This window comes from Aphelocoma coerulescens, chromosome 24, assembly GCF_041296385.1.
Source record: "Aphelocoma coerulescens isolate FSJ_1873_10779 chromosome 24, UR_Acoe_1.0, whole genome shotgun sequence".
NCBI classification, from domain to species: domain Eukaryota; kingdom Metazoa; phylum Chordata; class Aves; order Passeriformes; family Corvidae; genus Aphelocoma; species Aphelocoma coerulescens.
Genome location: NC_091037.1, coordinates 549,523 through 572,404, shown reverse-complemented (window position 1 = coordinate 572,404; position 22,882 = coordinate 549,523). Strand labels below are relative to the sequence as shown.

Sequence of the window (22,882 nt, the reverse complement as noted above, 5' to 3'; positions counted from 1 at the left end):
CTGCAGGTGCTGGGCAGCCCACTGCTGGGGCACACGGGGTGTCCCTGCTCAGGGTCACCAAGCTGGTCGCTGTCTTTGGCAAATGGTGGCCATGGGAAGTTGGTGTCTTAAACAATTCAGTAGCTTTTACTATATGTATTAGAGGAGCAACAAAAAGTGCAACGCACCAGTTGACAGGAAGGACTGGGGGGTTAATTTTCAGGATGCTGCCTGGGAATTTAGCCGTGGGATTTCCATTATTGCTAATGGGACTCACGCAGCTTAATTTCATGTGAGCTACACTAAAAACATACCCCTAACCGCCTGCAAAATTTCAGTCCTGAAATCAAGCCTTTTAAAAGTTAGAGAAGGGTAAACAAACACCTGAAACCACAGTATCTCGCTATTTCCCCCTCTCAGCTGTTTGGATTTTCAAGTCAGGAAGAGGGAGGAACTCAAGCAGTTTGACACAATTAAAAACCCCATCCTGCAGGCACGCTGGCTGCCTATGCAGCGCGTCCCTGCTCTCTGCCAATTACAGCAGCAGAGTTATAACCCCCGAAGAAACAGGAGTAAGCTGATGCCTTACCCTTAACTATAGTATGGCGAGCGCGGCGTTGTCATACGCATCTAATAACCCACGCAGCGCTGCCGTGCATCATGAGGCCTCCGTTATTAGGCTGTTCTCGTTAAATGACTGCTATCATCTGGTCCCAAAGTACATTAAATCCCATTATAATTATAAACACACTTCCCCATAACGTTCTCCTTAGATTACATTTGCGCTGCTTTACCCCAAGGGTATCTTTGTACTAATGCCGTCCGCGTTTGTTGTTTTAGCTGACGACGCCGGGCCCTGCGCTGGCTGTGCTGTGCCACGGGTGCAGCAGGGAGGGAGCGAAGAAAGGAGAGCTGCGTGGCTGCCACCCTGCCCCTCCCTGAGGATTGCACAGGTCTCTGGGCACCGCCAAGGCGCTGAGGGACGCGCACGTCCTCGGTCGAGGACGCTCAGGGCACGCAGAGCTGCCAGGGCTCGTGGCCCGCTGCTCTTGCCGCTGCCTAGCGCTGTTGTCGGTGTCACGGTGTGGCCGGTGTCTCCCCGTGTGTTTCGCTCCCTTCCCGAAGCCGACCCTTGCGGCAGAGCCCTATGGCCCGTCCTGGGGTGCGAGCACCCGCCACATCCCTACATACAAGTGGTGCCGTCACGGCGCCAGTACTTCATCGCGGGGGGGGAAGGGAAAGCAGCTTCGTCGGGGCGACAACGTGCTCGGCGTCACACCATGTCACGACCACCGGCTCGCGGTCGGAATCCGCCACCGGACCCTAAACTGGGCTCTGGGGTTGGTTTTTACCGTCTCCACCCCCGGGGCCGGGGGTCCGCCCAGGCGCGGCGCGGGGAGCGGCTTTGTCTGGCGCGGGCGCGGCGGTGGCGCAGCCCGTCGGGGCGGTGGGCGCAGCCCGTCGGGGCGCGCAGCCCCGCTCGCACGGGGCCGGGGGCAGCCGCGCCGCTGCCCGGTGCCGCTCCCCGGTGCCGCCGGGCTTCCGGGTGCCGGGCTCCCCGCCGCCGCCTCCGGCTCCTCCATGTTTGTTGTCGGCAGCGCTGTCCAGCCGCTCCCGCTCCGCTCCCGCAAGGTGCGGGGCTGCGCGGGGCGGGGCGGGGCCGGGCGGGGGCGCCCGCACTCAGCCCGGCGCGGCGCGGGGGGGCGCGGGCGGAGCGGTGGGGGCGGGGGGGCGGCCTGACGCGGGCGCGGGGCGGCCCGTGGGCCGGCGCCGCCGTGATTTGCTGCGCGGCGCGGCGAGCGGCGGCGGCGGCGATGAGAGCGGGCAGTGCGAACTGCCGGAGCAGCCGCCGGCCGCCGTGAGTGCGGGCGAGGGGGGGCGGCACCGGGACCCCCCCGCGTCCCGCGCCCCGGGACCGCCGCGGGGCTGGGGCTCCGCCGCTTCGCCGCGCACCTGATGGGGCCGCGCTGCCCGCGGGACGGGGCGGCCGGAGCTGCGGCCGGGCGGCGGCGGGGGATGCGCACCTTCCTCTCCCTTCCCTCCCTTGCCTTCCCCAGGCGGCGGCAGCGGGGACGCGGCTCCGGCAGCTGCGGATCCGCCGAGCAGCGCGGAAACTTTTGGGCGAGTCGCTGCTGGGCTGCGGGCTAACTTCTCTCTCCTCCCCGCTCCCTTCTCCTCTCCTTTCTCCCCCCGGCTTTTCTCTCTCCCTCTCCTTTTTTCTCTTTTTTCCCCTTTTCGCTCTCTTTCGTCTCTTCCCTCACCGCTCCCCCTTCCCGCTCCACTCTGCTCCTCTCCCCCTCCGCCTTTTGTTTTCGCAGATAGTCGGCACACAAAGCTGGTCCCAGATTTGAGCAACGGCGAGACACCCTGATGTGTGAGCCTGGGGCGTGCCATGGATCTTACTAAGATGGGGCTGATCCAGCTGCAGAACCCCTGCCACCCCACCGGGCTGCTGCACAAAGCCAACCAGATGCGCCTGGCGGGGACGCTGTGCGACGTGGTCATCATGGTGGACAGCCAGGAGTTCCATGCGCACCGAACCGTGCTGGCCTGCACCAGCAAGATGTTCGAGATCCTCTTCCACCGCAACAGCCAGCACTACACCCTGGACTTCCTCTCACCAAAGACGTTCCAGCAGATCCTGGAGTATGCGTACACTGCCACCCTACAAGCCAAGGTCGAGGACCTGGACGATCTGCTCTATGCCGCCGAGATCCTGGAAATTGAGTACCTGGAGGAGCAGTGCCTGAAGATCCTGGAGACTATACAGGCCTCCGAGGAAAATGACACCGAGGTCACCATGGCTGATGGAGGTGCCTCTGCCACCACTGAGGAAGAGGAGGAGAGGAAGTCGAGGTACATCAAGGGCCTCTTTATCTCCAGGCCCGCTGGTGAGGAGAGTGGCTACGCTGGCATGGCCAGCCAGAGTCTGCCAACAGCCACAGCGGAGCAGAGCCCCTCTGCCTCCGCATCCTACTGCTCCCTCTCTTCCATGAGCCCCACCAAGGCGGCGGTGGACAGCTTAATGACCATTGGGCAGTCACTGCTGCAGGGTGCCCTGCCACCCAGTGCCCCCGAGGACTCACGCCCCGCCACCACCTGCCGCCCCCCTGGCCTCGCTGAAGTCAAAACAGAAGCGATGCAGGTGGATGAGGCCTCCAGCCACGACAGTCCCCGGACAGCCGAGCCTGGTGCCTCCAGTGGGGAGAAGCCTGATGAGAAGGGCAAGGAGGGACCTGGCACCCCAACCCGCAGCAGTGTCATCACTAGTGCCCGTGAACTGCACTATACCCGTGAGGAGGGTGCCGAGCCGGCCCCTGAGCCTGGCCAGGGGCTGCCACTGGGGCCAGAGCCGTCCGGCACTGCCCCTGGCGAGAAGCCCTTGGGCATCTACTCTCTGCTGCCGAACCACAAGACTGAGCCAGTGCTCAGCGTGCCGCCCACTGTGGCGTCCGCCCTGCACGTGCAGCCGGCCCTGGCTGTCTCCATGGACTTCAGTGCCTATGGCGGGCTGCTGCCCCAGGGCTTCATCCAGCGGGAGCTATTCAGTAAGCTGGGGGAGCTGGCAGCCGGCATGAAGACGGAGAGCAGAGCCTTGGGTGAGCAGTGCAGCGTGTGTGGGGCAGAGCTGCCGGACAACGAGACCCTCGAGCAGCACAGGTGAGTGCCGAGGCCATGCTGTGGCATGCTGCACCGGGCAGCCAGGATCTCGTCAGAGGGTTTCGTTTCTGGCTGAGCATCGTATGTGCTGGTGCAAAGTTTCCATCATGTACCCCAAAACCAGCTTGTGGAGTAGCATTTGCGGAGGGATGGCTGTTGCAGCTCCCCCAGATCTGGCAACCGTGCCAGAAGGTTCCTTCCAGTGAGTGCTGGCTGGGGAGAACAGCTCGGATGAGCTGGGGCCGTCCGTGTTTCCTGCGACCATAAATCCCACCAGTTTCTCTGGCCGGCTTCAGCCAAGCAACCCACAGTTGCTACGCTTTGATTTCAGGGGTCTGTGTGTGGAGAGATGCAGTGGGGACAGGCAGCACTTGCCCACCACCCTCTGCTGAGAGCTGGTCCCTCCTGTGCCAGTGCCGGGGCACACCAGCACGGGCAGTGGTGGCACTAAGCGGTGACTTGCCAGCTTGGGGGGAATTTGTGTTGCTCAGCTTCCCGGTTTATGAAACATTTACACTTTGCACAAAGTGGCGCGGGGGTCAGGCTGGGTAACAGCGGGGCGAGTGCAGAGGGCTCGGGCTGCCGCAGAGCCGCGGGTCTGTCCCTGCGGGGACAGTGAAGGGCTGAACATCCAATCGCTGCAGATGCGGTTTTGGGGCTCCCCTGCTCAGTGTGGGGGCATCTGTGTGCTCACTCCAAGCCCTGCACCCTGGGGACTTGCTGCGGGGTGCGAGCGTGGTGGTGGTTACTGACACGTGAGCTCAGTGCTCCGCTGTTTGCTGCCTCCTGGTCGTGGTTCAGGGACCAGGGCTTGTTCCCTGATTTGGCTGGGGAAGGAAGCCACGATAATTACCACACCAGAATTGACATCGCCAGTCAAATCCCACGGCTCTGAACGTGCTTTGGCGAGCACTGCTCTGGCCCCCGGTGTGGCTGCAGCCCCGCGACAGGACAGCAGCGTCCTGCCTAGAGAAGGCATCACCGGCATGGTGCCGTAGCTTCTCCCTGCCTCCCCTGGCTGCGCACCCCATCAGATTTTTAATGAATCAACAGGTTAATTAGTCCTGATGCGCATAAGGCGCTCCAGGGCCAGAGTCCGTGCCAGCACGCGCCTCCGGCGGGGAAGTCGGGGCTGCCGGCACGTTTGCTGCCCGTGAGCCGTGCGGGATATCTGCTGTCGGGTGCCGGAGCAGTGGCTCCCCATACGCTCAGCCCGTGAACACTCCGGGTGTAGGGCGGCAGCTGCCGAGCCGGGATCCTCAGCCCTGCGCGAGTTCTGGCAGCATCGCCCCTCACTCAGCTGCGTGGACCCTGCGGGGAGCAGCCTTCACCCCTTGAGGGTCCTCGGCTCCGTGTGGGTGCACAGCCGCTTTCGGCTTTGTTTCCCCTTCTCACAAGTGGGAGAGCTGGGGCTGGCGTTGGTTACGTGCCCGAAGCCGCCTCGGCCGTGCGGTGATGCAGACCGAACGTCACCGGGAGAGCTGCAGTGAGGGCTCAGAGAGAATTTTAACGTGCCTTTCCGCCACGGTCTCAAGGCTCTCCCTTTCCCCCTCCAAGCCCAGAGCAGCAATTGCTGTGGCCGCAGTGGAGGGCAATGCTGGGGCTGTCCGAAGGCTCCTATCGCCAGCCGTGGATCTGTCCAGAGGGAGGGAGAGCTGCACGGTCAGATCCTTCCCTGTGAGATGAGGGAGCACGGCCCAGCTGTCCAGCACAGCAGCCCCTATTTCACAGCGCCTTCCCGGGTTCAGCTTGTTTTGACAGCCGCGGCTGCAGCCGTAGCTTATTTCTCACTTATTCATGATCCTTATCGGGAGGCTGGGCACACACCATGCTCGACAGGGCTCAGGGTCTACCTGGAGCATGGAGCTCAGCACTGGCCCCTGCCAGCGGAGTCTTAGAGGCAGTTGCTGAAGCCAACGCCAAACTCCACTTGCCTGTTCTTGCTTTCAGACCGATTACCTGGCGCTGGCAAACTTTGCAGGGTTAGCCAAATCCTTTGAGCCGTGTTTAAACTGATCTGTAAGACTGTCCATGTTGAAAGGCATTGGGTCACAGTCCAATGAACTCACTCCTTGGCCCCCAAAGTCTAAATCCCAGGCGATTTGTGTGTAGACAGGGTCTCATGTGGCTTTTTTATAGTGTTTGCTTTCTAATACGTTGTGAGAATTACCATTTGGGGAGGATTTGTGCGATCCTATTGTATTCATGGAGCTGTTAAACAGCATCTGCGCTGGATTGGGATCTGCAGCTCTCTGCCGGAGCAGCTCTGGTGGCAGCTGCACCATGCTGGCTGCGGGCTCCTCTTCGCTCCACTGCCTGGTGGTAAGGGGGCCTGGGGATGTGCACCCTGCACTGGCGTCTGTGCACCGGCTGGAGATGCGGGCAGGAAGTGCCAGGGGCGCCACGGTGTCACTCGTCAGCTTTCACTGACCTCTTTCTGCCGTGCACTCGCTGCTGTGGTTTTGCTTTCCGACCCTGATGCGAGCGCGGAGGTGCCCGATCAGAGCCGCTCCCAGCTGTGGTGAGCTGGGGGCCAGGGCCAGGGGGCCAGGGCTGGGGGTACCTCGCTGTTCCGTGGGGTGTTTGGCTGCCAGTGTGACAGCTTCCACGTGCTGCTTCCCTAGCAGGTGACAGAGCCCGAAGCCACCCAGCCCCAATGCTGCTCTTTGCACAAGGATCTCGGTGAGCCAGTGTGCGCCGAGCCTGTTTACAGAGCACAGGCAGCCCATGCATATGGCGGGGCTGTTGTTTACACACACACATGCCTATAGAAGTGTAAACATATATGTTTATAGTCTTAGAGCCTTCTGAGTGTTATTCCTGCCTTCATTAGTATGGGAAGCACGTGCAGGAAAAAGGAGAGCAGAGGGTTGGCCTGGCCTCGGCAAGCACAGGGGGCCACTGGCCCTAGGTGACAGACAGTGCCCGAGGGACGGTCATCTGCCCTAGCCCAGCATGGTAACATGGCTCCTTGGCCTCGTGGCAGCATCGTCTGTGCCGTGTCATACCCAAGAGTGCTGAGTTGTGACCTTTGGGGGGCCAAGTGGCCACAAGCCTTGGCTCTGCCTCTGATTGGGGTTTTCAGGTCCCTGAACGCACCGGCTGCTGCATGATCCATTTTTTTCTCCCTTACTGAGCTTATGATTTTGACTAATTGAGTGTAGATTGAGTCGTCGAGTCTTTAATTTTTTTTATAAAAGATTTCCTTCTGGGTTCAGCAAAGTTCAAACTTAATCTAATGTTAGTATCGATCATCGCTTCTAATTGCAGACAAAAAAGCCACAGTTCAGTGGCCCTTTTTGGGGTTGTTTTGTGAAGGAAAACCTCCAAGCTGCAAGGCGAGAGCTGTGCCGAGCTGCCAACTGAGCCTGGCATAATTTGTCATTGGGAAGTTAAATACCTTAAAACTTTAAAAAAATTAAACCATGTCTTTTATAAAGTGATAGCGACTGGGAAGGCTGTCAGTGGGATGTGATCCCATACGCTTCATTTATGGCACAGTTGAGGATCCCAAGCCAATGCTGCCTGGGAATTCCCCCTCCATGGCGATGCAGCTGCTGGCAGTGCTCACCACGTGTGTCAGTGCGAGATGGAGATGCTGGTCTGGAAAGTAAAAGTGCCTTGTGGTGGTGGTGTCATGAGGCCAGTGGAGGCCAGTGGTGTGCGTATGCTCCTTGTGGGGCAATTTTGGGTGGAAGGTGCTTGTTCTCACTGTCATATGGGGGGATGTACCTTGGGGAAAGCTTCCATGCCAACTGTCAGGTCTGTTCTGTGTTTTGAGGTTCCATGGCTGAGCTGTCAGCTAAAGATGTGTGTGCGCCAGTGGAGGACTTAAGGACAGGGGTAAGGAGGCTTGCTCTGCTCCAGTGACTGCTGGCCAGCCACTGTACCTCAAACTCCAGATTTGTGCCCTCTTTCCCCATTGAAAGACAGAAAAGCAGTGGATCTGCCTGTCTGCTACCAGCAGCACCAGTGTTGAGGGCCAGGCATCGATGCTCCCACCAGTCTGAAAGGCTCCTGCTTGGGAAAACTGCAGGTTCCCATGGGGATCCAGCCTTTGGCTCTTCCTCTGGCAGCCTCACCTCCCCTGTCTCCACCTGGATTAGCTGAGCGTTGTGCTGCTAATGCCATTAGGCACGTTGGCACTGCTCGGCATGTCACAGTGAGAAACAGATGCAGTGTACCATTAAAGCAATAAACGTGATAAATCGGATCCCAAGTGCTTTGTGAGATGTTATTAGTGTTAATTTCAGTAGCCGAATACAGTAGTTATTTTATTTTAAGCATTTATCAATTTATGTTCCACTGCAATTTAAACTTTTGAAAAAAGGAGGAAAAATAGAAAGCAAGGGGGAGAGGGAAGGAAAAAGCCAGGGCAGCAGCCCCCCAAACTCTGCCCATGATTACTTCCAGAGTTCGAGGATGACCTGGCAGCTCTTGTTTCTTGCTGATGGGCCTTATTAGCAGCACCTGGCATCATAAGGGGCTAATGGAAACCAGCGTTCCCGGCTGCCGGGCTGCGGTGCGGGGCAGCCGGGCGAGGAAGCTCTTATTAGCTTTATGGTCAGGGGGACGTGCCCCGCTCAGGAAATGAATGTTGCAGCTAAGGTCCACAGCGCTGACCCTGAGCATGTAACCTGTGAGCGCCGGCCGAGACCCCGCGCAGGATGCTTGGGATTTCGGGGGCTCTCTGGTTCTTGTCATGGGCAGAGGGGGAATACAGCATGGTATGTTGCAGCCTTGAACTTTTGATTTATTCAGTGGGTGACTTAACCATTTCCATACTCAGCTCAAAGTGTGGAGGGAGAAAAGCCCCCTTTGGCTTCTACGTTATTCCATCCATTATTCTGCATCAGTTTAGTTATGCATGCACTGCATTTGAAAGTGAAGCTCTGAGGTTCCCATCAGAAAACACCTATTTTCTATGTATTTATTTGTTTGTTTCCCCCTGCCCAGTGAAACTCCCAGTTTCTCCTGGCCATGATGCCTGGTGCTTCTGATACTTTGCAGAGGGACATCCAGGGGCATGATAGGGTCGTTGCCTGCTCTCTGCCTGGTGTTCAGCCCCTTCCCCAGCACCGCTCAATTCCCAGGGACCAGGACCCCGTTGGCTGCAGGGCTGGGACCCCAATGCATGAAACCTGCCGCGCTGAGGACATTTGGGTGGCTCTCCCCCAAAGCTGGCTGTGGCTGCAGCAGCTCGATGAGATTTGCAGAGCATCCTCAGTCCTCGTGACACCTTGCAGAGTGATATTGGTTAAAAAGCCTTTTCAGCTGTACAGAGGGCCCCTCCAAGAGCCTGTGCTAGTTCAGGGGTGACTCTCCAATGTTTCTTCCTTTCCTTGTGGAGCACAGGAGTGGTGCAGAGCAGCCTGGGCTGTTGGTGACTGAGCATTCCTGCAGCCTTCCCCGCTTCTGTGGATGTTGGCTCTTTAGTTACACCAGTCTGTAAATCTGTTTTCCTTGGATAGAGTAAAATGATCTGCATTTTCCTTTTTGCCTGCAATTAGCAAGATTTTTCTTTTATTTCCCCTCTACCCCCCTTGACAGCTTCAAGAGAGGCTTTAAATGAGTAATTACTAAATATTTCCCGGCAGCCAAACACGGGGCCATGGCATCTCCTGTTGCAAAAGTGAAAAATATTTCTGTTTGCAGTTAATTTTAGTGGCAGGCAGATCATGTTAACTGGGTGTAATTGCTTCCAGATATGGCAGAGGGTTTTGTGTGTTGGGATGAAGGGTCTGGTAAGTGCTCACTTCCTGTGTAAATTAGCCTATTCCATTCATTCCTCCTCACCCGGCAGTCCTGGCTTGTGTCACTCTGCCGGTGAGGGGTTCTTCCCCCCGGCCTGGCTCAGCGCTTTATGGTGGGATCAGTCCTTTGCGGGGCATCGCTCCCTCCTTTGCTGGAAGGGATCTGCATCCCACTCTGCAGCCGGTGACCTGGACAGAGCTTGGTGTGCACACTGACCCTGGTAGAGATTGGTGGTGTGACAGGTAACAGCTGAAACAGGGAGGGTGGTACATAGGGAATTTCAGACAGGATAGATTCATATAATATGAGTAACAGGAAAAGGTTCATGCATCCTCTGGAATACATGCAGACATGGCAAGGGAGTCTGTGTGTGCCCAGAGGCCTTTTCATGTGGGCTGATGAGTTTCCACTGTAGTAGTGACATCTGCTTTTGTTCCCAGGCTCAAGCCCAGTTGCTCAGACCTGCTGTGGGTTGTTAAGGAGCATCACCTGTGTGTCCGTTCTGGATAATCTTTATCCAGGCTGAGGCATGCCTGAACCACTTGGTTTCGGTTTGGAACACGCTGGTTTGCCTTGGCAGCGCTTTGGGTAACATCTGTGCTCACAGCAGAGCAGCAGGTACCTCTGGTAGAGTACAAGTGCTGTTGGACCACGTCATTCACAAGAAAGGTGGATTCCTCTTTTTGGCAAGAGGTCACTCTGCATCTGAAGGAGGGAACATTGCCTAAAACTGGGGTTGCGGGAGCGAGCCTTTGTGGCCCAGGCTTATGCGCTGGCCAGGGGCCAGGGCCGCCCAGATCATTTTCGCTGTAGTGTTCTTAACTGATTTTAAGTAGATTATGGTTGGATACGCGCCCTGCTGTGCTGGTTCAGGTTTCCATCGGCCTTCGTTGTCTCATTGCTGTTTTATTGGCATGTTGTTTAGCAAACAAGCCGGCAATGTGCGATTGAGGAAAGGCTTCTCCACGTAGGCACGAGCGCTGCAAGGCGCGCAAAGCCTGGCTAGCGCTGCCCGCCCACCATAAATCAGCGTTAAACACCCTGCTTTGTTACCAGTGTCAGCGCGGGAGATGGGCTGGTTATCTGCGTGTATCAGCCGGGCTGATAACCCCGTGCTCTGTTCAGTGCTGTGCGAGGAGCGGCAGGCTCGCTGCAGCAGGGGAGTGCACTGGATGCCGGCATGGGTGATGCTGTGGTGTTTGCCATACACACCGCCAAGGGGACCTGTGCACCCCCTTCTTGAAACAATGCACTTTCATCCATCTGCAGCTTGTGGTGGGGAGGAAGATGCCTGCTCTCACCTTGGTGACCTATAAGGAAGGGGAGCATCGGCTGAGCGTAAAAACAAAGAGAAACTCAAAAAACCCACAGCCCCATGCACCAGGCCATTTCCATCGCCAGTGGAGGGCTTCAAAAGACGTGTGGTAGTGGTACCCGGGGACATGGTTTAGTGGTGGGTTTGGCAGTGCTGGGGGAACAGTTGGACTCAATGCTCTCAGACATCTTTCCCAGCCATTGTGAATCCCAAACACCAACTCTGCCACAGAGTCCAAGGAGCATTTGGACAATGCTCTCAGGCACATGGTGGGATTTTTGGGGCTGTCCTGTGCAGTGCCAGTAGCTGGATGTTGAGGATCCTTTTGGGTTCACGGTATTCTGTGATTTTATGATTTCCACACCAGGTACTGCACCAGTTACAATCCACGTGTGGTTTGCTGCTCCCTCATAACTACTGGATGTGCTTTTGATGCCGTTTTGGTTTTTACCCTTTTTTCTTTTATATATTCTCTGTATCCTGTACACATATACTTGTAGCTTTGTAGCTTCATATTGTAGCTTAGTTTCAACAATTTCCTCGGCAGAAAGACAAAACACATTCCAGAATCCCTGTGCTATCTTGGTTCTCCTTAGAAACCAAGGCTGAAACCAGCTTTCCAAAATATACTTTTGTAAACAGGGCCTGGGTCTCATCCTGAGGTGGGAGATTCTAGAAGGTACTAGAACTGGGGGAATTACTTCACCAGGCAGGTTCCTCATTGGGGGGTTCTTTTCAGATATGCTAATTTGCAGAATCTGTAAAAATTGTACGGGATGTGTATCTTTGGCCTTTTCTACCTGACGAATCTGTGCGTCTGAGGATCCTCGTATAAAGGTACCCTTCTTTATCACCATAACTGTGTTTGACACATGTTCTTAGGACCAGAGGAAAAGGCATCGCTTTTATGCTTTTGCCGCTGAGTCTGGGGATGGTGCTGGACTCCACATGCTTTGCCCTTGGTCACCTTCCCTCATTCTTGTCTCCACACAGTATTTATAGTAAATCATATTAGAAAGGAGTGCTAAGGAGGAAGCATGATTCATCCTCCTTGAAACCAGCACTGACATAAATAAAGGCAAAGCGCTTACTACGCGTTTTTTATTATGGTACTTAGGGACAGGTTGTACTAATTTTGGGGTGCCCAGAGTAAACCCAGGAAGGCTACGACTCCAAGAAGTCCAGTTTCACCACAGCTCAGGCTGTGTTTTTAAAAAACCCAACCAAAACCCAGCCGGCCTTCTTGAAAGTGCATGTGCATGGCAGCACAAGGCTTTTGGGACAGCTCGTTGCCTTCCAGATTTCACTGCATGTCTTTGGCTGTTCCATTGGTTTCTCAGGGCTTTGCTGTCACGCAGGAGCAGAGATGGCTGTGAGCTCAGGTATCATCTTTACCTGTGAGGGTGGTGAGGCCCTGGCACTGGTTGCCCAGAGAAGCTGTGGCTGCCCCTGGGTCCCTGGAAGTGTTCAAGGCCATATTGGACAGGGCTTGGAGCAACCTGGGATAGTGGAAGGTGTCCCTGTCCATGGCAGGGGGTTGAAAGGAGATGAGCTTTAAGGTCCCTCCCAATTTAAGCCATTCTAAGCCATTCTGTTGTCACAGGTCTGGAATAGGATGTGCAAATTGTAGCAGAAAAGGGTTCTCTGATGAGGGGATGGACAGAGAGGATGCACAGAGGGGATGCTCGGTGCAGAGAGACCCTGCCAACGGCTCTCAGACCGTGTGAATCCGAGCTGCCAGCAGCGCGGCACAGGCAGTGCCGGTGACAGATCTTATCTCAGCTGGGCACGGGCTGCGGTCACAGCCGGCTGCACAGCACACTCAGACGGCCTTTGCGTGGGAGAGATAAGGCCCCGGCGCTGTGCAGCAGCCGCACCTCGCTGGCCCCTCGCCGCTGCCGCGCCCGGGCCGTGCCACCGGGCTGGGTCCTCTCTGCCGTGGGGTGGTCGGGGCACAGCAGAGCACTACCAGCCCACAAACCGGGGCCCCTTTCTGCGAAATGGAGCAGCGCTCAGAAACGAAACCCTCTGTATGTCCCGCCCGCCCGCCTCCCCTCCAGGGCGCTCTGCTATTTTTACCAGGAACGAGGTGATTTCCTCTTCTCTTTCTTCCTTCCTCCTGTTCGTAGAAAAGATCCCAAGTGCCGAGCACAGGGCAGGGCACTCCTGCGAATAAGAGCAGTGACCAGAGGCACTTGTCACAGAGAAGCCTCTTTGGTCAGCTCTGCCCACACTGCCCTTGCCTTCTCTTGCACATGTTGCCTTGGTGGGAACCAGCAGTGTGCAGTGAAACTGGCAGAAAACCTGCTTCCCTCTGGCAGGAATCATCTTAAGAACATTTTAACTTGGATGAAAACCTTTCCAGTGGAAGAAAAGTGAAAAGCAATTGGTTTTGCTTCCCAGGTTCCTGTCCTCTCCTTGGGTGAGGGATGGGGAAATGCCATCCTGACTTTGCTGTGCCTCCCCCAGCCTTTCAGTTCGTCATCACCCTAGCGGAAGGGCAGCATTTGGTTGGGGTTTTTGGGGGGAATTTGGGATTTGCATTTCTGGGGCTGTGGGGAAGATTGCACGTAGGGCAGGGTTGTAGGAAATGGGTGCTGTGGTGGGAACCGGGCCACTGGCAGCTCCCAGCCTGCAGGGTGCTGAGTCAGCAGTACCCGAGAGTGGGGCAGCACTGGAGCTGCCAGGGGATGCCCCAGACCTGCATGTGGGATTCCCCCAGCCCAGCCCTGCCCACAGATCTGGGGAGGGACACTGGGATCTCAGGATGCAGAGGCAAGTACTTGTATTGATTTCTGGCTTCTCTGACCCTTTAGCTGGAGGCAGCTCTTCCCTCAGCGTTGAACCAAACGTAACTTAAAGTGGTGCAGAAATGTTTCTCACCCTTCCCTTGCAGCAATGAGCACTGGCCAATGCATTATTTAGCAGGGTGGGATCTGTGGCAGGCTGCCCTGGAGCAGGGGCCATGACCAGCCAGCATATGGGTGGTGGGAGAAGGGGCCTCTGGTGGGTTGTGTGTTAAGGATGCAGGCATCGCTGGGAGGAGAGCTTACATTGGACCTTGCTCTAGGAGAGAGACCCGTCCAGCTCTGCCTGGCCAGAAGATGGGAAGAGGATAGCAGAAGAGTGGACCGTGGTGCTGGGGGACTGAGTGAGACGTCACAGAGGTGGCATCTCCTGAGGATGGCACTCAGGATGCTTTTTGCCTTATCCCATAGTGCCGTCACCGCATGGTGGGGCACCAAAGGCTCAGCCGGCACCGGCAGCTGTGCTGCATCCTCCTCTGGCTGGAGGTGGAGAACAGCTCGCTCCCTAATTAGCACCTTTGTTGCTAAGTGAATGAAGCGGCGTGCATGGCGAGCTTCCCGCCAGCAATCCGTGTGTCGAGGAAGGGGCCTTCCATCATCACCACATGCGGTGCTGCGGCGTGCAGCCATGGGGACCGAGGTGCCAGAGCCGAGCTGCTCACAGCCCTCCTGCTCTGGGGACCGTGTGCTCCAGGGACTGTGGCTCTGCTGCTCCGCGTGCCCCGGGCAGCCCAGCCCTGCCTCAGCAAAGTACTGATTTACCGTGTGCCCGTGGCGGTCATCCTCCCGGTGCCACCACTGTCACCTCTTGTGCCGAGGGTTGCTGCTGAGGCAGCCCTTCTGCTCCGGTCTGCGGCACGTGTATTTTCAATTACCTCTGGTCACCTCTCACACAGCGTCTGCCCTGGCTGGCTGGGTCAGACATGAGTTAGCTGCAAGTGTCACTGTGTTAAAGGGAATAACCGTGCTGTCTTCGGAAGGATGGTAACGACGGATGCCTGTGGAATGACAGCCTGTGGCAGTGCTCATTAAACAAGGCTCCATTTGGATTGCCATATCCCTTTGAGTCTTCTTGAATCATCTTCTGCCCCATCCTGGCTCTGCATCCCAGCATTGGGATTTTATTATTTTATAGGTGCTGTAGCGTTCAGGCTGTGCCGTGTGGCAGTGGTTGATGCGCTCTCCCCACCATCCTCCTCCTTTTCAGAGAAGTGTTGGGTCGCTGGAGCATGTGGGGGCTCCTGGCCTCCAGATGTGTTTTGGAGCCAGAATATCCCGTGTTTAGGGGTGTTTGTTGGAAAATACATAATATTTGTACTTACGAGTGATGGTTTTGTCATTTTCAGTGTCTGGTGACTGTATATACTTTGTGTATAAACTTTGCCTTTTCCTTAGTAAATAATGCCAGGGAAATGAGGGTGAAAAGCATCATGACTGTCTGGGCACAGAGGTGGGGCTGTCCTGTACTGCTGCCTGTCCCAGCCCAGCTCTGGAGTGGCCAGGCAGTCCCAAAAGGATGTGCAGAGCAAGCTGGCTGCAGCCCCAGCTGCCGACACTTCCAGCGCAGCACTGAGCTGTCCAGGGGAAGGACCAGCTGGGGAGCAGGAATGGTGCTGAGCATCATTTTCTCCCAACAAATTATTGTTCTTGCAAGAGCAGATTTGAAATCTATTTAACTTTTCAGTGCCCTGTACCCCTTTAAACGTTACCCCTTTAAACGTTTCCAGTGTGTTCTCGCTGATGGGTTACCTTTTCTTTCCCCTTGGGCTATAATTAGTGTCCTTTACACAGAATTGCCTTAGAATTGGATTTGAAGAAGATAAGAATCAAATTACCAGTATTTATCTTGTAAATTCCAAAAGATCTACTGAGAGGCACTGTACAAGAAGGATTTTTAAAATATCGTGCTCTAAAAACACCAACCTCCCCTGAGGGTCACATCTGCAAAATACCTTGGGATGCAGGACAGGGTCGGAAGGGAGACTGGATGGTTCCTTCCCCACCAAAACCCTGCTGGTGGGCTGGGGGAACAGCTTGCTGGCAAAATATCTTCCCAGGTAAGTGAAGGTGCTGTGTCAGGGCAAGCATCCCCACTCCCAGTGGGTGACTGGATGCAGGTAGGGAGCATTATCTCAGGCTGGGCTTTGGTCTTGGCTTTCATGTCTGGTCCCATGTAGGCTGGAGAGAAGGAGCCTTTGAAATGCCACCTCTCTCCTACTTTTCCAGGCTCTGACAGGCAGTTCTCAGATGATGAGGTGAGTTGAGCGCCAGAAGTGGATGGAGGTAATTTTGGTGGGCTCTGTTTTGACAGAAATTAAGCATCTGCATTTAAATGAAGGAGATGGAGAGCCCGGGCAGCTAAGACTGTATTTTCATAGCATAAACAGTTGCAGGAGAAGATTAATGGCATCTGTGTAAACAGTTCGTCACAGCAGCGAGGGGTTGGGGTTTTTTAATAGTTAGAAAATACTAAGGATGGCTGGAGGCAGGAGACACCATACTTCCCTCCTGCTCACACCTTCCACCTCCCTGTCCATCCCACAGTAAATATTCCAGCCACCCTCAGCCCCACTCTCCCTTCTCACCGTAAATTACATATTAAAGTAGCCTGGTAACTGAGCACTGGTTGCTGCGCGATAAGCTCCGGGAAATCGATATGTTTGCCATGTGCCTGCTTGTTTATGACACCTGCCTGCCGAGCACTCGAGCAATGCTCCACGGGCCTGGGCTGCGCTCACGGGAGGGCTGCAGCAGCACTAAAGGATTTTTTTGTTTCCCAAGCGAGATGTTGCCCCGAGCTGCCTGGCAGCATCCTGTCGGGGCTAAAATAACAGCAGTGAATATTTGGTGATGCCGAGCACACCAAATATACCTCGAGCGGGTACGATCAGAGTGTGGTTCACAGCTTTGTTCATTTTTGGGGCTTCTCCCAGCCCCTCCAAAGGTTTCTGCTCTGCTTCCATTTGCCACCTCCATGGGTAGGTGTGGGAGTGGAGCCCAGGAGTTTAAGCACTCATTTTGTGCACCGTGGGCAGGGAGGCAGCTGCCCACACACAGCACTTTGCGGGGAGCCTTGGGCATCTTCGGGGCACTGTGCCACGAGCCGCGAGGCAGGGACCGTGCATCCAGCAGTGTGATGCAGAGGACCTGTTGGCTGCATCCCGGTGCTTGGGATGTGCCCCAACCCCTCAGTCTGCAAGCAGCCAGCCCCAGCTCAGCTCATGAACTGGGATAGCCCTGACTTGAGAAAACTCTTCTCAGCTTCCCAGCCCAAGAGTTTGGGTGCTTTGGCTGTGCAAGGATGGGTGCCTGCTCATGTCCCCCATGCACCAGTGGGGCTTTGGGGTGGGAGCAGACATTTTTTTCTGAAATCCCAACTCAGCAAGCTGCATTAATTGACCTTTTGACCCAGATATGAAGTTGGGAGGTAAAAGATACAGCTTGCAAGATTTTTATATAACTGTTGACCTCTCACAAGATTAACTCAGAGATAATAGTAATTATCAACAGCTTATGGTGAGTCCAATCGATGGTGAACTTTACCTCCTGCCTAAAACTGAAGGTCGGCCATCTACTGCAGCGGAGATAACTGCCATGGGTGTTCTGACTGCCGTCAGCCAGTAAACGTCCCTGTACAGAGGAAATCCCTGAATGGAGCAGGTGTGGTTCCTGTGGGAAAATGGACTCACGGGACGGCTCAGTGCAGTGCCCAGGCATGGGGTTTGGGGATGCTGAATGCTGCAGCTGAGCTTCAGTACAGAGCAAACAGCCTCCCTGGCACTGTGCTGGCACACCAGGACAGTGGCTCCCTTGGGATGCTTGGATCGGGGGAGTGGACGAGGAGAGGCAGCACCCTGCTCCAAAAAGATACTTCATCTTCCCTAGCTTTTGATTGTGTGCTTTCACTTTTTATGTACAAAAGATTGTCTATTTAATTAACTTGAGAATGCAATTTCAAAACCACTAATGCTTTACACATGACAGCTTTTAAAATACAAGTAGTGTTCCAGTACTGCTCCGCACTCCCTCTGCCTCTTCTGGGTTGTTTTGGAGACAAACATTCCCTCCCAGCAGACCCTGATTCTTGAACAGGATTTGAACCAATTTGGGGTGTTTGATCCTGGGTTTGACTTGTCAGTGTGCCTGGGCTGGCAGGAGCCCTCCATAAGCAATGGCAGCAGTTCCCTCCATGTCTTTGTCTTTTCCTGGATGTCACCTGTTAATCTCCAGCCACCCAGTACTGTGAGCTGGAGCATCTTCTCTCTGGCACTGGCGAGCAGGCCTAATTTCTGTTCCTTAAGCCTTGGGTTTCTCTTTGTTACCTTTTTTTTGGTAGAGCTGGTTTCTAATGGACGTGCTTCTGTGCACACCCTCACTTTGACCCCTCACCTGAAACACCCTTCAGCCTTTCCAGGTTCATTAGTTTTTACTAGGCATCTTTAAGTTGTCCTGAATGGATGAGGTGGGGGGATGCTGCAAAGGCTGGCCAAGTGGATGCAGCATGGTCAGCCCAGGCAGCTTATCCAACACCTGCCCACCCTTGCTGGTGTGGGACCCCAGGGTGCCCTCACTGCGACCCCCACCCAGCACATGGATGAGCCCCAGAGCCGACTCCTCTCACTTCCCTCCCTATCAAGGGGAGTTGCAGGTGGCTCTGGGGAAACCCCCGATTTTCCCTCCCACATGCCTTTCCCCCAGCTTGGCGCAGGGAAACCGGGTGGGAACCTGGAGGCGAGTACTGGATTTGTGGTTAAAAACTTGCATGCGCTGCCACCGCCCCCCCCCCGTTTTTTTTCCCCCCTTTTTTTTTTTGTAGCTTAGAAACCTCTCTTTGTGGCAGAAGGCTGGGAGGGTTTGAATGCCACATCCCGGCGTAGGAGGCTGACTGGGACCATACGGCTTTATCATTCATTAATTCCTGTGCTCATTCATCCCCCTATTTAAACTTCTCTGTAAAGACGGGAGCTACAGATGGTCTTTTGGTACCCGCTTTAGCCATCAGCCCTCAGCCCCGACAAAGGGGTACAGAGGGAGCAGCAGAGTGTACAAAATATTTCCAACCATTAGAAATCGAGGTCTCATTCACCGGCAGCTCCTGTTTTGAAAGCGAATTTATGCGAGAGCATCGTAACCCCTGAGCCAGAGCATGGCCAGGAGTGTGGCTGCACTGAGGGGCAGCATCAGCCACTTTTGCCTGCGATAGTTTGGTGCCAGGTCACTGTTTCTAGTTTTCTTTGAGAATTTGTTACCGTTATGACACCGACATCACACTCTGGTGCGGGAAGCAGTGACCAGAGTGTGCCTGGCAGGGATGCTGTACCTCAGGTATCCCAGGGCAGCTCATGCTGCGTGGTGGTTTGTCCTTGCTGTTTGCTGGCACAGCAGCCACCGCGTTCCCAGCATGTCGTTTTACATGTGGTGGCAATGACGTGCTGAGCCAGGGATGCACTGGGGCTGCGGTGCTGGGAGTGACACCCATGACACCTCTGCCTGCCCATGCACCAGTTCCCACAGGCACAGGGGGAGCTCAGGGCTCCACTGTTCCTGTGCTTTTGCCCTCAGGAAAGGTTTTCAGGGAGGCACTAGGGCTGCGGGGATGTGTGAGGGGGTAGCAGTCACACTCCTTGGCAGAGGAGGAATTGCCAATGTCGTGGAGACTGTGGAGCTGCTGGGGCACACAGGGGACATTTCCTTAACAGACTGGCTGGCTGCTGCCAAGGGGGCTCCAGACCTGATCCTGGGCACAGCATTCATTGGCGTGCTCCATCCTTTCTGCAGGAAAGTCGGGACCAAAAGTTTTCTCATGGAAAAACCAAATTCTGCAATCTCGTTTTTGCACATGCTGTGCTTAAATATTAACACCAATTGAGCAAATTGCCTTTTAACTGCCTTTATTTGCTTTCATTAACGGTATAATTTAAAAGCTCCCGAATTTGCATGGAACCTGTTGTGCATGTTGGGGAGGGGATGAGGCTGCTCATAAATGAATTAATTGTGAGCGAGCCTCCTTGGGGAGGTCCCACGGTGCCAGGATGGCTCAGCAACGCCTGGGTTTGGGACGCCGCGTACTTTTGGCCGGGGCCAGGGGGAGTGGAGTGTGTTGTCAGTGCTGGCGTCCCACTTGGAGCTTGGCTCGCCCGGAAGGTATTTATTTATTTTTCAGCAAAACATGTTGTACACTGAGCAAAACTAATTATGGAGAGCTGAGGCAGCGTCTTCCTGTTGGTGCACCGGTACTGGAACCAGTGCAGGAGGGTAAAACTGCAGGGGAGAGTTGCCAGTGCCGTGCCCCTGTCGCCGTCCCCCGGTGTGGGGCCCTGCAGCAGCCAGCAGCATCTGCCTGCATAGCTCTGCCATGAGATGACAGGTTCCAGCGTGACTCCAGCCAGCGGCCGCTCGCTCCCTCTGCGCAGATGTTTGTGTGGTTTTGGGAGCAAAGCCAGCTCGGACACGGTGCATGCAGTGCGGTCCTGTGTGCTGCACCGTGCAGTGCTGACGGCTCCGCTCAGCCTGTGCGAGCTCCTTTGACACCTCCCATTTCCATGGTCTTTCCCAAAAATACATGTTTTCCAAGGGAGATTTTGCAGTCAGATGGGCAGCAGTGGCCCCAGTCCCTGAGCTGCTGAGGTGCTTCCCTTGCTGCCACCTCCTCACCCTGGGCACTTGGGGCTCTCCCCAAAGCCCAGTGCAGTGCAGATTCATTAATTTGCTGCCTTGACAAGGTGCATAATGTTCACTTCCCAACTTGTAATTGGAAATAATTAGTTCTTTGTCCTCCCTGGGAACTCCTGAGGAGGCGGCGCAGACCTGGGCAAAGGCAGCGGCACTGGGGGAGGACAGGAGGAGACCAGTCCATGGCTGGGAGAAACCTCTGGGGAATCCTTGTGGAGGGAGGCGTTTCCAGCCTGTCCGAGGGCATCTCTCCTGGCGGAGAAGGACTGTGTAAGAGCCCAGCGTTACAGTTTCATTAATCAAAGACACTTCCACTGCCCCTGTACAGCAATATGGCTGCTGCACCTGTCCCTCCCTGATGGCTCCCTAATTTATCTTCTCAGGGAAAGGGGGGATGCACTGCTGCTCCCCAGTCCTGCTGCCAGTGCTGAGGCCATCACACTGTGCTGTTCTCCTTCCCAAACTTCTGAAGACCAGCCAGCATGAGGAATACTTCAGGAGACTATCTGGAAGCCCGTGAGCACAGGGCAGGCAGTGTGCGCAGAGCAAAGGCAAGACCCCCAGCTGGACTCCTGCATGCTTGAGGTTCTCCCATCCCCTCTCCAAGGGAGATGTCTCTGCCCATCCCCAAAATACAGGCATAAAACCCCAGTGGGTGCCAGACAGTCACATCCCAGGAGCCCAAACCGGCCCTCCAGAAAGGAGGACAATGCACAGATCCAGGCGGTGGCAGATTGGAATTGGGCATCCTTAATTCTAGCTACAAAAACACAGTATTTTGGAGTTGCTAATAATAAGAAAGTGTTTTCATCAAAGCTTTATTCGTCTGTGTGCTGACATCTGGAGAGCCAAGATAGATATTTTCCTTACGACTGTATTTCCAAGCCATGAGCTCTTCCCTGGCTGTTAATTAATCCTTTGTAGTTTAGCGACTGATGAAATCATGACTCTATGAAATTTTAATCCTTGCACTGTATAGGCACAGCTGACATTATCAGAGGACCCCAGGTGTGTGCTTGAAATTAGTTTGTTGAATCTCTTGCATATTTGATTACCTTATAAAACTCCTCGGGATCTAGGCCGCTCATGGGAGCGGCAGCGTTTGTCTGTGGTTCGTGCTGATTCCTGGCTGCAGTTCCCAGGCAGGTGAGCCAGGGCAGAAACCAGGGATGCACCAGGGAGGGGCATTGGCATTGTCAGCATCTCCATAGGGAAGTGAGGGGTGGGAAGCACATGTCTCCCTCATGGAACAGAGCAGCCAAGCTGTGGATTGATTCCATCTGGCACCTGGGGGCTGTTCCTACTCCCCGAAGGTGCAGTGCTCAGTGCAGGGAAGCTCATCCGAGGGCTCATCCGAGCCCATCCCTGCGGCAGCTCTGTGGGTACCACCCTATTCCTGATGCATGTCCAGCCTTACCCCTGTGGTCGGGTCATCGATGAAAGTGGAAATTAAGACAGAATTCCCCCTACCCTAAAATTCTCCCCCTCATTTAAGTTGCTCTGTGCTCCAACACCCCAATAGCATATCCACTTTCCCCTGTCTCCCTGCTTTTGGTTCCATGGGGACTTCTGCCATTTCTTTGGGGCTTCAGGAGCTACAGGCTCCCCCTTCTCTGGGGAGCAGCAGCATGATGCTGCCTGGACCATCCCAGGACTGTTGTCTCTGGAAAGCATCCAATGCATCATGCTGAATGCTTTCCCTGTGTCACAGAATCCCAGAATGGTTTGGCTTGCAAGGGCCCTTAAAGCTCATCCAGCTCCAATCCCCTGCCATAGACAGGCACATCTTCCACTAGCCCAGGCTGCTCAGAGCCAGGTGTCCCAACCATCCTGAAGGTCAGGAGGAAGGAGTGGCCGAGGCCAGCACTTCGCTGGTGCTCCAATGGCCCACGTGCTGCTACGGAAACCAGATGACGAATATATTTTTAAACTTGGAATCTGTGAACCGCTTATTATTTCTGAATTAGGAATCAAAACATCTGCATAATCATGCCGCTGCTGCGGCAGATGTACTCAGCACGAAGGTCACTTTGCTGTTTTGTCGAGATCTTGTATGATTTTAAAGAAGCAGCTCCCCCCGTGCTCTCCTGATGCCTCTGACACCCGTGTCACGTCGGCTCAGCACGATGCCCGGCGCAGCCCGGAGCCGAGGTTGCCCGGCACAGCAGCAAGCGCTCCTCTCCCAGTGCTCAGCACGTCACTGTCACCAGATGCCTGAAGAATGGGGATGATGATTTTGGACGGCGCATTAGCGCCGGCTATTCCGAGCAGGGCCGCGTGCATTGCCACGCGTTAACCCCTCGGTGCTCGGCGCTCCAGCCCCACTGTGATAGTGTGGAATCATGGAGCTGTTTGCATCGGTCTCCGGTATCCAGGCAGTGCAGCAGAGATGCAGGGCCAATCCCTGGCCTGGCAGAAGCTGCTGACACCCGGTACCATCACTCAGTGGACCTTCAGTAAATTGTGCAGTGGCTGCATTCCGAATCCCCTTTTGAAAGCTGCAGATCCACCCAACTCTGGGCCTGGGCAGCATCTGTGCCCCTATCGTCCTGCTGTGACGGACAGGGGAAACTTCCCTCTGCCAGCTGCACCCTTTGGATACAGCTGATGGCTTCCCATCTGTGCTTGTCCCACCTGGTGCGAGCCCATGGACCCTCTTGCTCGGGGGTCTGGTACACGCAAAGGGAATGTTCAC

The 22,882-nt window shown here is 55.2% G+C and overlaps 1 protein-coding gene across 4 annotated transcripts in view; it reads left to right on the top strand.

Annotated features, from left to right (window-relative positions):
- Positions 1-1,529: 1,529 nt before the first annotated feature.
- ZBTB16 (zinc finger and BTB domain containing 16) overlaps positions 1,530-22,882 on the top strand; it is a 55,050-nt gene continuing 33,697 nt past the window's right edge. Inside the window, exons 1-2 of one of the 4 annotated variants that reach the window (XM_068994627.1) lie at positions 1,530-1,611; positions 2,298-3,639. In XM_068994627.1, coding sequence (XP_068850728.1) covers positions 2,372-3,639 — 1,268 coding nt within the window. In that variant the 5' untranslated portion in view covers positions 1,530-1,611; positions 2,298-2,371. The other 3 variants (XM_068994625.1, XM_068994626.1, XM_068994628.1) reach the window with 3 other exon arrangements.